Below are 14,548 nucleotides of genomic sequence, written 5' to 3' on the forward strand. Positions count from 1 at the left end.
TGGTATCAATGAAAACTACAGATTGTCCCGCAAAAAATGAGCCCCCCAGTTATGGGGGTCAGAATATAGTGATGTAAAAGAAATAATATATAGATTTTTTTTACACTATTTAGACTTAAAAAACCTATATATATGTGGTATCGTTATAATCATACTGACCCAGAGAATGAAGGGCACAGGTCAGTTTTTCCGCAAAGGGAACACCATGGGAACAAAGCCCATAAAACAGGGGAAAAATTGTGTTTTTTCCCAATCTTACCCCATGTGGAACTTTTTCCCGCTTCCCACTACATTGTATACCATATTAAATGATGTGATTAGAAAGCAAAACTTGTCACACAAAAAATAAGCCTTCATACAGCTATGTGAACAGAAAAAAAAAAAAGTTATAGCTCAAGGAAGATAGGGAAGAAAAATGAAAACGCAAAAACGGTTATTTTTCATAGTGCAGAAGCTGCAGAATGCTGTTCTGTGAAAAAACCATCCAAGGGCTCATATGATGGCCCTCTCTCTACTCTCATACAGGAACTTCTAAACTGATTTACACAAATCAAAGTTGAACCATTACTATTCTAATAAACTGTGATGGCTCAACTTACCCAAAGTAAGACAGCCATGTACATATTAATCATAGCCATCTTAATCATATCCATAGTCATAGTTTATAAGGCTAAAAAAGAGACAACTGTTTATCCAGTTCAGCTTGTTATCCTGCAAATTGATCCAGAGGAAGGCAAAAAAATTCTAAACGCAACCCCACCCTATCTAATTTGTATGAGTGCCTCGGCCTTCTTCGAAATAGTAGATATCAATGGAAAGAAGAATTGGATATTTTCATTTCTAAAATGCTTGATCTTTTTGTTCTCTGGGGAGTAAAGCGCTTCCAGAAGACTCTGGCAGTGATGTGCTCCCTTGTCCCTATTAAGAACACTTGCAAGCCAAGTGTACAAGTATATTTGGGGGCTTGGAGAAAGCTTTAGTTCACCGTAACATCCGATGGTGGTCTAAGTCCTGTTCAGTTGAACCATATGGCATTTGGGTATTGGATCCATATTATGGATGACAAAATCTTTCCTTATTATAGGCATGTGAAAGTGGCCTTAAGCAGATAATATTCTCTTCCAATAATGTTCTACTGATTTTTTTTTATTGTTATTTCTTTCTTTAGTATAGATAGATGATCTATGATTCATTTCTGCTTATTTGTAATTTATTTTACATCACATCAAGTAGTTATTCATCCCCAATAAAGTCTGTGTATACTAATATTCAAAAGTAGTATTCCTAAAAAGATGTATATTTCCAAACTCAAGTGGTATCTTAGGACAAATTGGCAATTGCACATTGGCAGAACCAAAGTCAAGGACAAATGCACATAGCAAGAAATGCCATTTCTTTTCATTTTTTCCTTATTCGGTAGCTATGTCTCATGAAAATTAAACAAAATGTAGCTAATGTTATTTTGCAAGGGTGCACTCCATGAACACCGTGCTTTCATTGCTACCTGTCATATCCTGTGTCACAAAAACCTTCCAGCAGCTAGCAAGAGGCCTTGAAGTTGCACAGATATAAAACCTTACATGTCTTTTTATCCTTTTGAATAATACTTCCTTTACAGATTTTTTTTCATTGTGCTGCACGGTTTGATAAAATTGAAATTCTGTAACTACGAGGGAAAAGTGCTAGTAGCTAAAGCATATACAGACTTCAACTGTAGGAGAAGAATATTGGAGGAGTGGCACAGTAGTTAAAAGTTTGATATGTAAGGCAGAGATTTGTCTACTAGATACAGGAAAAATTAAAGGATATGGACACTTGGGGACATTTTTATTATTGTATAAGGCTTATCGTGTGCTAAAACATTTTTACAACTGGTCTTTATTAAAAAGACAAAAATTAAAATTAACAATTTGTCCTCTACAGCTTTCAGTTTCCCTGTATTTGCTAGATTTGCTACTCCATGACAGGGACTCAACCAGAGAGCTCCTCTGTTGGCTTGATCTGTAGCCCTTATTTCTAGTCCCCTGACAACTCATAAACAGAAATTTCAGCTAGACTTACCATTTTGAAAAGGATTTAGCTTAAATGAGTGTTTATGAGCTGATGAGAAACTAGAGATAAGGAGTACAGATCGAGTCATGACAGCAGCTCTCTGATGCATGGAGCGTCAGTCAGCAGATGCAGAGAAACTGAAAACTGTAGAGGAAAAAACCCTGATTTAAAAAAAGACCAATAGAAAAGAATAAAGAAATACTAATACTAATAATTATATATATATACATATATATATATATATATATATATATATATATATATAATGTCCATACACTTTAGAGGGGCTATCCGAGATTTTGATGTTAATGGTCTAGGATAGGTTATCAATATATCAGATTAGTGAGGGTCTGACTCCCAGCACCCCTGATAATCAGCTATGTGAAGAGACCATGGCGCTCCAATGAGCTCTGGGCCAGTGGCATCACCTTCATTGGACATATGGCCTAGGCACAGCTCAGTCCCATTTAAATGAATGGGGTTGTGCAGCAATACAAAGCACAGTTGTCATCCAATGAATACACCTGTGCTTGGCAGGAGATAAGGAGGTTGTGACACTCAGAGGAACATTGTGGCCTAAAGCAGCTGATCAGCAGTGGTGCTGGATGTTAGATCCCCATTGATATGATATTGATTACCCATCCTGAGGACTAAATACTTGAAACATCCTTTTAAGGCCTTTCACACGACCGTATGGCTTTTTCAGTGTTTTGAGGTCCATTTTTCACGGATACGTTGTCCCGTTTTTTGTTTCCGTTGTGTTTCTGTTTCAGTTCCGTTTTTCCGTTCTATTTTTCCGTATGGCATATACAGTATACAGTAATTACATAGAAAAAATTGGGCTGGGCATAACTTTTTCAATAGATGGTTCCACAAAAACGGAACGGATACGGAAGACATACGGATGCATTTCCGTATGTGTTCCGTTTTTCTTGCGGACCAATTAACTTGAATGGAGCTACGGAACGTGATTTGCGGGCAATAATAGGAGATGTTCTATCTTTCAACGGAAGGGAAAAATGGAAAGACGGAAACAGAATGCATATGGAATATATTTTTTGGCGGAACCATTGAAATGAACGGTTCCGTATACGGAACGCAAAAAACGGCCCGTAAACGGAAGAAGAAAAAACCGGTCGGGTGAAAGAGGCCTAAGGCTTGCTAAGCTTGGTATTTGACAGTTACTACAAGTAATTTAGTCAGTTCATGAACACCAACAGCTAAAAAAATACTTCTACCATGATTCAATATGTCCCCTTATTAAAGGCAATGTGTGACCAAAAATGTTACCTGCCAGTTAAAATCAGATAGTAGCACATATCCTTTTTCTCTAATTTGTTTTTATTTTCTGATCGGAGATTTATTTATTCTATTTCCTGAACATGATTATGCGGGCAGCCATCTTGCCTGAGCTGTTCTTTACAGAATTTAGAAACATTAAGAAAATTGCTTTACGGCAGCCCCATGGGCCATATAGACACAATAGTCAGGAGTTGACCCCATTGACTTCTATGGAAGAGTTTTCGAGGCATGCTTATACATGGAAAAGATATATAAACTTTCACAATTACCCATTGTGAATTGAGATCCTGTCTTATCTATAAACAGAGGTGATATGGTTGTAGTCAGGATTAGAATTATTAGACATAGTGGCTAGTGCAGCAAAAAAAATTATAAATATATGGAATGCATGGAAAATTAAAAACATTATCAACAAATCTTAAAAAATATGTTAAACATAAAAAACTGATTTAAACAGTAGGTAATTTTCTGATGACACATTCTCTTTAAGCCATAATTCACTACAATATAATTAACTCATAGAGTATTTGCAATTAATCCCTTAACTTAAATTTTACAGACCACCATATGTAAACTGATGATTAGTGATTAGCGGCCGGGGCCATATCCGTATTCGCGATATTTTGCTAATTTTTTGTAGAATATTTGTTATATTTGCAAATATTTTAAAAACAAACATATAGCACTATATTTCATATAGAGCCAAAAACGTCACTGGACTCTGTGCATGCCCAGTGAAACAGTTGAGGCTGATACCCTCAGTTAAACTGGAAGAGCGCAGGTCCTGTGCCTGTTAGTGAATCTGAAGGAAAAGGGAAGGTTGGGTTATCAGCTACTAGCAATGTAACCGGGATGGAGGTGGGACCTGACAGCAATGGCAAGGCTGGGGGCGTAGTGTATGAGAGGAGAGAGAGGTGTGCTTGGGTTCTGTAGGGGGGCGGACCTGGGCACTCTAGGGCGTTCCTGGGCACCTTTTGAATGAAAATAACGCCCCACTGGGCATCTTACTGCCTCATTATATTTACATACTCCTCCCCGACAAGCATTCCATCACCATGGAGACGCCTGGGGTGTTAGAATATACCATCGGATCTGAGTTTTCATGATCTCACTCAGATCCGATGGTATATTCTAACCACCAGGCGTTCCCATGGTGACGGGGATGCTTGTCGGGAGGACTACACCTCATCATGATTCCTCCCTGCTTAAGTTGCTTGTGGGCCAAGGAATCTTGTGTTCACTGTTTAGATGGGAAAAAATGACGAACATTAGGTATAACGAATATATAGCACTATATTCAAAATATATACAAATTTTCAAAGTTGCGATATTCGAGCTCAACACTACTGATGGTATAGATATCATAGGAAAGTTGACTAGCCTTGTTGCAAATCATATATTGCTGCCCAGGAGCTTTAACCCCTTTAGGACACAGCCTTATTTCACCTTAAGGACCAGGCCATTTTTTGCAGATCTGACCAGTGTCACTTTAAGTGGTGATAACTTTAAAACACTTTGACTTATCTAGGCCATTCTGAGATTGTTTTTTTGTCACATATTGTACTTCGTGACACTGATAAAATTAAGTAAAAAAAAAATCATTTTTATTTATAAAAAAAATACCAAATTTACCAAAAATTTGTAAAAAAATTGCAAATTTCCAAGTTTCAATTTCTCTACTTCTATAATGCATAGTAATACCTTCAAAAATAGTTATTACTTTACATTTCCCATATGTCTACTTCATGTTTGGATCAATTTGGGAATGATATTTTATTTTTGGGGGATGTTACAAGGCTTAGAAGTTTAGAAGCAAATCTTGAAATTTTTCTGAAATTTTCAAAAACCCACTTTTTAGGGACCAGTTCAGGTCTGAAGTCACTTTGTGAGGCTTACATAATAGAAACCACCCAACCACCATTCTATAAACTACACCCCTCAAGGTATTCAAAACTGATTTTACAAACGTCGTTAACCCTTTAGGTGTTCCACAAGAGTTGATGGCAAATGGTGATAAAATTTCAGAATTTAGATTTTTGGGCAAATTTTCTACTTTAATCCATTTTTTTCAATAACAAAGCAAGGGTTAACAGCCAAACAAAATGCTATATTTATTGCCCCAATTCTGTAGTTTGCAGAAACACCCCATATGTGGCCGTAAACTACTGTACGGGCACACAGTAGGGCGTAGAGGGAAAGGTGCACCGTATGGTTTTTGGAAGGTAGATTTTGCTGGAATGGTTTATTTACACCATGTCCCATTTGAAGCCCCCCTGATGCACCCCTAGAAGAGAAACTCCATAAAAGTGACTCCATCTAAGAAACTACACCCTCAAGGTATTCAAAACTGATTTTACAAACGTCGTTAACCCTTTAGGTGTTCCACAAGAATTAATGGAAAATAGAGATACAATTTCAAAATTTCACATTTTTGGAAGATTTTCCATTTTAATATTTTTTTTCCAGTTACAAAGCAAGGGTTAACAGCCAAAAAAATCTCAATATTTATGGCTCTGATTCTGTAGTTTACAGAAACACCCCATATGTGGTGGTCGTAAACCACTGTATGGGCACATGGCAGGGCGCAGAAGGAAGGAATGCCATACGGTTTTGGAAGGCAGATTTTGCTGGACTGGTTTTTTGACACCATGTCACATTTGAAGCCCCCCTGATGCGCCCCTAATGTAGAAACTCCATAAAATTGACCCCATCTAAGAAACTACACCCATCAAGGTATTCAAAACTGATTTTATAAACTTTGTTAACACTTTAGGTGTTGCACAAGAGTTATTGGCAAATGGAGATGAAATTTGAGAATTTCAATTTTGGGGCAAATTTTCCATTTTAATCCATTTTTTCCAGTAACAAAGCAAGGGTAAACAGCCAAACAAAATTCTATATTTATTGCCCCGATTCTGTAGTTTATATGGGCACACAGTAGGGCATAGAGGGAAAGGTGCGCCGTATGGTTTTTGGAAGGCAGATTTTGCTGGACTGTTTTTTTTACACCATGTCACATTTGAAGCCCCCCTGATGGACCCCTAGAGTAGAAACTCCAAAAAAGTTACCCCATTTTAGAAACTACGGGATAGGGTGGCAGTATTGTTGGTACTAGTTTAGGGTACATATGATTTTTGGTTGCTCTATATTACACTTTTTGTGAGGCAAGGTAACAAGAAATAGCTGTTTTGGCACCGTTTTTATTTTTTGTTATTTACAACATTCATCTGACAGGTTAGATCATGTAATATTTTTATAGAGCAGGTTGTCACAGACGCGGCGATATCTAATATGTATACTATTTTTTTTTTTATGTAAGTTTTACACAATGATTTCATATTTGAACCCAAAAAAAACATGTTTTAGTGTCTCCATAGTCTGAGAGCCATAGTTTTTTTAAGTTTTTGGGCAAATATCTTGGGTAGGGTATGAATTTTGCGGGATGAGATGATGGTTTGATTGGCACTATTTTGGGGTGCGTATGACTTTTTGATCGCTTGCTATTACACTTTTGTGATGCAAGGTGACAAAAATTGCTTTTTTTGCACATTTTTTTTTTATTTTTTACGGTATTCACCTGAGGTCATGTGGTATTTTATAGAGCATGTTATTATGGATGCAGCAATACATAAATAAAAAAAAGTATACTTTTTAGGTATCGCCGCGTCCGTAATAACATGCTCTATAAAATACCACATGACCTAACCCCTCAGGTGAATATCGTAAAAAAAAAAAAAAAATGGTAAGGTAAGCAATTTTTTGTCACCTTACATCACAAAAGTGTAATAGCAAGCGATCAAAAGGTCATACGCACCCCAAAATAGCGCCAATTAAACCGTCATCTCATCCTGCAAAAATCATATCCTACCCAAGATATTTGCCCAAAAACTGAAAAAACTATGGCTCTCAGACTATGGAGACACTAAAACATTATTTTTTTGTTTCAAAAATGAAATCATTGTGTAAAACTTACATAAATAAAAAAAAGTATACATATTAGGTAAAGAGCATATATGAAAAAAGGAAAGTGACTTTTTAAAAATACCTTTAATAAATATTTAAGTGGGTATAGGTATGTATATACCAACAGTGAAAGGACTACAATAGCTGAGATTACTCAGTAGGGGAGTAGTAACCCCTTTGACGAAAAACACACATAATGACACGGTAATACACTTGATTAGATAGGTACGGGAAAATAATTCTAGCCCAATGTGTGCAGGGTTTGAAACACCGTAGTCACCTGCGTTCCAGCATGCGTTCCAAAGGCCGGAACTTGTGCCTGAGCCTGAGCGTCCGGAAATGAACGCTGTTTAGCGCGAGTCTTTAAATAGCTGACTCCTCCGAAGCAGGGGTCAGCTTTGGACCCACAAAGCCCCATTTTTCTGCCTGGATAAACCCCCATCTCTCCCGCCTGTAAGTCCTAATAGCTTTTTGCTTCTTTTGAATTGCTGTATACTTGCAAATCTATGGGCCTCGACTAGAAATAACGTTTATCTGTTACCACTGCCTTTGGAAATGTCACACCTTTATATTTATTAACTAATTTAACAATCTTGCCTGTGTAATTAGGCTGTATATTCCATGCTGATGGCCCATCTGGAGTCTTGTGTGGGTATCCTCTGTGCGGCGTTTATTCTGCATTGTTGGCCTGCCACTGACAGGCCCCCTGTTAGTTACACTCTTATCTACTCATTTCTAGGCACCACTGAGCGGGACAATAGAGGTCCATTTCTTCCTCTTGGGGACCGGCAAAAAAAGTATCGTGGTCTTGATATCTGGTCGCAAAGCTAAGTACCACAAATCATGTTACCCCCTGATGAACCTAATAAGTATTAGGCGAAACGCGTCGGGGATTACTAGTGACCTGTAAAATTTGGGAATTACTAGTGATTATCAGATTTTGATTTTTAGAGAGTAACGGTGACATTTATCCTTATAGAGCACCATTTATTCTTTACTTTTTTCATCCTGGAGCATATTCCATATGTAGGGATTTCTAGGGACTGGTTAGCACTAGGTTCGGGGACAGGGAACCTCCACCATTAGGGGGCCGCCCTGGGCACAGCAGACCTCTAGGGATTCTAGGGGTAGCTGGTTTCTGTTTCTAACCCTGCACACATTGGGCTAGAATTATTTTCCCGTACCTATCTAATCAAGTGTATTACCGTGTCATTATGTGTGTTTTTCGTCAAAGGGGTTACTACTCCCCTACTGAGTAATCTCAGCTATTGTAGTCCTTTCACTGTTGGTATATACATACCTATACCCACTTAAATATTTATTAAAGGTATTTTTAAAAAGTCACTTTCCTTTTTTCATATATGCTCTTTACTTTAAAAAACTATTGTGACAATATATCTTATTACAAAATCTCTAAATACTGATAGTAAGTCTACATATTAGGTAAGTTTTACACAATTATTTCATTTTTGAAACAAAAAAAATAATTGATGTTTTAGTGTCTCCATATTCTGAGAGCCATAGTTTTTTTCAGTTTTTGGGCGATTATCTTAGGTAGGGTCTGATTGGTCCTATTTTGGGGTACATACGACTTTTTTGATCACTTTTATCACCTTTTTTGGGAATTAAGGCTGGCAAAATTTCAATTTCATCATAATTTTTTATTTTTATGGCGTTCACCGTGCGGGTAAAATAACATGACCGTTTTATAGATCAGGTCGTTACGGATGCGGTGATATCAAACATGTTGGGAATTTTATTTTTTTCATTTTTGATCAGTGATAAATGTTTATTTTTATTTTATTTTTTTACTTTTTTTTTTTTTTGACCCAGACCCACTTGGTTCTTGAAGATCCAGTGAGTCTGATGTCTGTATATTACGGTACAGTACACTATATAGTGTACTGTACTGTATTTTCACTTTACAAAGTCTGATTAGACTTCTGCCTTTAGCAGAAGTCTAATCAGCACCATGGACAGCCTCACGCCTGTGAAGGTGTCCGGTTGCCATGGTATCCATCACTCGCTGACACAGCAGAGCAGTGGGTGATGGGGAGGGAGGGGGGCCCCCTCTCTCTCCCATCGGGGGCTGAAAAGGCACCATTTTGACTCGAGCATCGCAATGCCCGACCGAACACTGCGTGTGCTTGAGTGTGATGCTCAAGTCAGTAATATCTAAATCTAATTTAGCCTTTATTTCTGAAAAGTTTCAATGCCAGGATTTGAACTCCCAACCATAGAGGCAAGAGCTTTAACACTCTTGCTATAAAGCTGAATGATGAACTGTGCTAGAAAAACCAATTACATGACTCTTTGCATAAATGTCATGTAATTGTCGATAAAAGCCTTTGAAACGTATGAAGTGCGTGTAATTATATTTCACTACATCACAGAAACAACTGAAACAAAGATCTAAAAGCAGTTTAGCAGCAAACTTTGTGAAAACGAATATTTTTGTCATTCTCAAAACTTTTGGCCACAACTGTACATATATGTGTTTTTAGCCATAATATATTTACATTTTATATATATATATATATATATATATATATATATATATATATATATATAAAATATAATATAATAATATGTTATATTATATGTAAATATATTATGGCTAAAAACATCAGTAGTAGTTTCCACATATTTTGCGTTCATATATAACAGAAGTATGTGAATATATATATATATATATTTTTATATTTTTTTTGTAATTACACATTTATTTTGTGCCATACATTTTTTACAATTATAAAAAAAAAAATATAACCTATATAAATTTAATTTAGCCGCTATTTCTGAAGGGATTTGAACTCACAACCTTCTACATTAGAGCCAAGAACCTTAACCACTACGCTATAGAGCTGCATGTTAACCCACAGTTAAATATAAAATGATACTTCTGCTCTATAGGAATACTTACTACATAAGAAACTACTATGAGGTTTTTATGATGCAATTTATCGTTCAGCTTTATAGCTGAGTGGTTAAGGTGCTTGCCTCTAATGTAGTAGGTTGTGAGTTCAAATCCTGGCAGGAACTTTTCAGAAATAGAGGCTAAATTAGATTTAAATACACTGGGTGTCTCCAAGAGCTGACTCCATATATGGACATAGCTATATATGGAGTCAAAGCAGGGACTTCTAAGTGTGGACTTACACTGGGTTCCCCCACTGTACAGAGATCTTCTGCATAGACCTCAGTGGGACCTGGCACCCTCTCCTCTTCATAGCAGGGGGTGCCTGGTTTAATGCTCGGGTTCTCCCATTGAATTCCATTGTGCTCTTCCTTTTTTTATTTTTTAGCTAAACATTATGCTTTCAATTGGTCTTCATCAAAAATGTTTAACCTTTGTCTCTGTGAAGCCTTGAGTTTTTCTAGTAGAAGGCTCTGAATTTTCACTCTGTCCCATCAGGCAGCTTAAGTGAGGGTTAATTATCTCTGACCTTATAAACACTGATTATAGCTCAATTCTTACCTTACTGATAAGAATGTGGCTTAAATAAGTGTTCATGACCTTTTAGTGATTTAGAGATATGGTTTATTAGATGACCAGAAGAAAGTGAAAGTACCATTCACATAGCTAGACACACAGCTAACCATTTGCCATAACGGTTCAATATTTCTAATAAATACCAAATTAAAAAATATATATTTTTAGCCCAAAATGAGTGAAATGCAATCATAAAAAAGTGTCCCAAAGATGTACATATCCATTAAGTTATGTATCAGAATATGTGCTCTCCAATATAGCCAGCTTAAAATTAAATCATCGTTATCCCCTGTATCCAATATTTTTATTTAATATTCATTCTGTTTGAATGCACACTTACTGTATCATTGGGATTGAAAATTATGAAGTATTCAATTTGACCATTAGGACCATCGTCTATGTCTGTAGCGCCATTAGTTGAAAAGCCTGTAAAGATTGTGGTACCAACAGGTGTTAGCTGAAAAATAAAACGATTTTAGTTTAGTAGCCAAGCTAGAAACACACCAAAAGCATAAATATATATATATATATTTTTACTATATTAGTGTCATACACAAAGCTGTCCATTTTTTTTTGTAATTGTTGATTACCTTCAGGCTAACTTTAATGACACATAGACTGCATATTGTCATGCATCAATCATTACATGAGACATGCTTTCAAATATTGTTAAATAATTATATAAATCACATTCCATGATACGTTACCTTTGGTGTTTGGTATTACACAGCTCAGTAAGATATTTAGCATCATGGGGGAAATTATGTCCACTTTTCCATACAATTTCCAAAAGTAAAATCATAAATGATGCATGCCAAAATTTGTGATATTTTTACAGAAGTAAAATCAAATCATCTGATAAATTCCTTACCATGTGCATATACGGTAGCAATAATAGTCAATTCAAGTCTAATCTGCTGTTCAGAAAATAGGAGCTGCTATATGTATAAATCTTCACTTAATCATTATAATTCTTCCTATGTGTATATACATTGCATGTATTTTCATTACATAAGATGAAAGAAAATTTTTAACTATGTAGGTATGACCTAACAGCGTTATTTTGGTATCACAAAATTTGGCTTCTTTCACATCTGCGTTTTTACTAGATCCGTCAAGTGATCAGCAAAAACGCATCAGTTTAATATTACAACTATCTGCATCTATTCACAAAAGATCCGGTTGTATTATTTCCAAAATGAACAAGACGGATCCATCACTAAAACCATTGTAATTTAATGGGGGGCGGATTCGGATTTATTGCATCTGAAAAAAAACGGATCCGTCTCCATTGACTTACATTATGTTTTATGACAGATCCGTCTTGCTCAGTATCCCATGATACACACAAAGACGTTGCTTGCAACATTTTTGTGTGCACCATGGGAGCGCAATGAAATGGAACGGAGAGCATTCTGATCCGTGAACATAGACAATATAGAGCATGCATCCGTGCTAAAAACGCTGACCCACGGACCGTGCTAAAACAATAATGTGCGAATACACACATTATAATTAATAGGGATGTGTGCTGTCCGTGGAGAACACGCACAGCACACATCTGTGGAACACAAACGTGTAAATGAGGCTTAAAGTTTCATATATACAAAATATACCAAAATCAAGTAGATTAAAGCACTTATTAAACCTTGACATTTTGAATGAACTTTGGGCAGTTGAGAGGAGCAGTTGAAAGACTATTTGGTTGAAGAGTAGGAAGTTCTAGAAAAAACTAATATGTTTCGAAGACAGGCTTTGAAATCTGTGCTCTTAATGCATCAAGCAGACAAAAAAAACGGGCGAAAAAATAAATAAAAACATCCTCCAGGAAAGTGGATGCTGGTTTAACAAACATTATTGGCTTTGCGGCGCAAAACAACAATATAATTTGCCAAATTTCCTTAAATATGTAGACATTATATACCAAAAATGAAAGGAGGATTCTGAAGACATTAGTATAATTACAAAGTACTGTTGAATGGAGAATGTGTTCTGCTCTCCAGTAGAAGCCTTTTGTTATGTGATTTATTTTGTCTTTGTACTTCATTATTTTAATGTAGTTATTTGTTAGTAGTAAAGTAGCTGCCAGTATGCTACATTATGTGAATTTAAAAGTAAAACTTACACAGTTTATTTGCTATAAGAAATATCACAAAACTATATTAGAATAGTTAAGGAAGATAGCCACACAAATATGATTGTAGAAATACACTCAATGTGTAATGAGATTTATATATATAATGGTTGACATTGTTTTCTACCATTATGCTTCTAAACAAGATGTAAAATTACTAATGGGCTCCTTTTATTGCATAATACGATGCAGTGTGTGGAGCTTTTGTGTCTGCATGTCTAAATTTAGATCTGTATTTTTTTATATTTTATATTTTTGGTGTTTGATGATTTATCTTTGGCAGGGCATTGGAGAGGGATAGTGTAGGGAGAATTCAGGGAGAGTGCAGGGAAATTTATTCTGCATCAGTTTTTATTTAATTATTCCTACATTTACTTTTTCCTACATAAGCCATAAACTAAGATGTAATTCAATACCAATAAGCTGAAAGACGTTATTATTCGACTGCCAGCATGCCAAACTAATAATATCCAGTCTGCACCCATTAGGAGGGGGGGGGGGGCAGTTCCTAATGATGACCATCCTCATCTTTTTCTGGCTTTACTTTTTCAGAATTATCCTTCAAAGTCTCTATGTACTAGAAAAGTCAGTAAGATGCAGAGAGAGGAGGAGCTGAATGTTCCTGATGACATTTTCTCATCAATATTGGATGATATGTAAAAGGAGGAAAAGCAGATGGCAAAATAAGGGTTCCCACCTCTCGGGCAGGAGAGTGCTGGGGGTTGGAGAAGCGGGTATGCCAGAGCTGATTAATATTTTGTGTTTACTATCAAATAACCTGTAGGATACTGCAGGCCGGAACAGCAATAATATGTATGTTGTCCCCCCACCTAACCAGCCAAACCCGGTGTCATGCTGCCATTAACAATGAAGAAGGACTATACAGTGTGGTCTTCATTATTACAAGAAAGGCAGCTGCTGGATAATTGGCCATGCGGTTCTTCACCGCAGTATGACCGCAACCCCCTGCAGCACAGCTGCTCCGTGTGGCCCTACCCTAAGGAAAAGTGGCCTGGGTTTAGCTGATTTATAGAACAAATCAAATTTCTTGTTGAACTTTGACGAATCGAGTTTTTGAAAACTTCTCTTCATCTCTACATGCAACCCTCAAAATCTAACAATATTTGATTGGCATGGTGGGTAGAAAATAGTTAAATAATTATGTCATTGCCATATGCATAAGATCACTGAAATAGCATATTAGCTGTCATGTTTCTTTGCCATTGATTTACCATGTAATGTGGAGTAATCATCCAACAGACTATTAAAGTGTGAATGCTTAAATGAAGGTCTTAGCAACGAAGGTTCATTCAACCATGATAACAATGTATTTGTATTAATCTAACTCCTCCCTAGACACCCAAGGAGCATATTATTCTATAACATCCCGAATTATCACATGAATATCAGGGTGTTTTATTAGTTTCTATCATGATAATATTAAACAGATAATTAAGTACCTCATGTCTCACAAAGCATTCCTACAAAAGCAAATAAATAGGTCCCATCCAACTACCAGAAGAATTGAAAGAGGATCAGGACACAACTTATGATTGAGAACTGCCTGCAGCAAATTCAGCACTTACTTTTAAATATATGTACTG

At 36.4% G+C, this 14,548-nt stretch overlaps 1 protein-coding gene across 1 annotated transcript in view; it reads right to left on the minus strand.

Moving 5' to 3' along the window:
- The window catches only part of PCDH15 (protocadherin related 15), a 1,608,479-nt gene that overhangs the window by 1,267,600 nt on the left and 326,331 nt on the right, over window positions 1-14,548 (minus strand). The window contains exon 5 of the mRNA XM_040438316.1: window positions 11,151-11,267. Coding sequence (XP_040294250.1) covers window positions 11,151-11,267 — 117 coding nt within the window. The remainder of the gene's footprint in view (window positions 1-11,150; window positions 11,268-14,548) is intronic.

The sequence above is a fragment of the Bufo bufo genome, chromosome 6 (assembly GCF_905171765.1).
Source record: "Bufo bufo chromosome 6, aBufBuf1.1, whole genome shotgun sequence".
In the NCBI taxonomy this organism is placed as follows: Eukaryota; Metazoa; Chordata; class Amphibia; order Anura; family Bufonidae; genus Bufo; species Bufo bufo.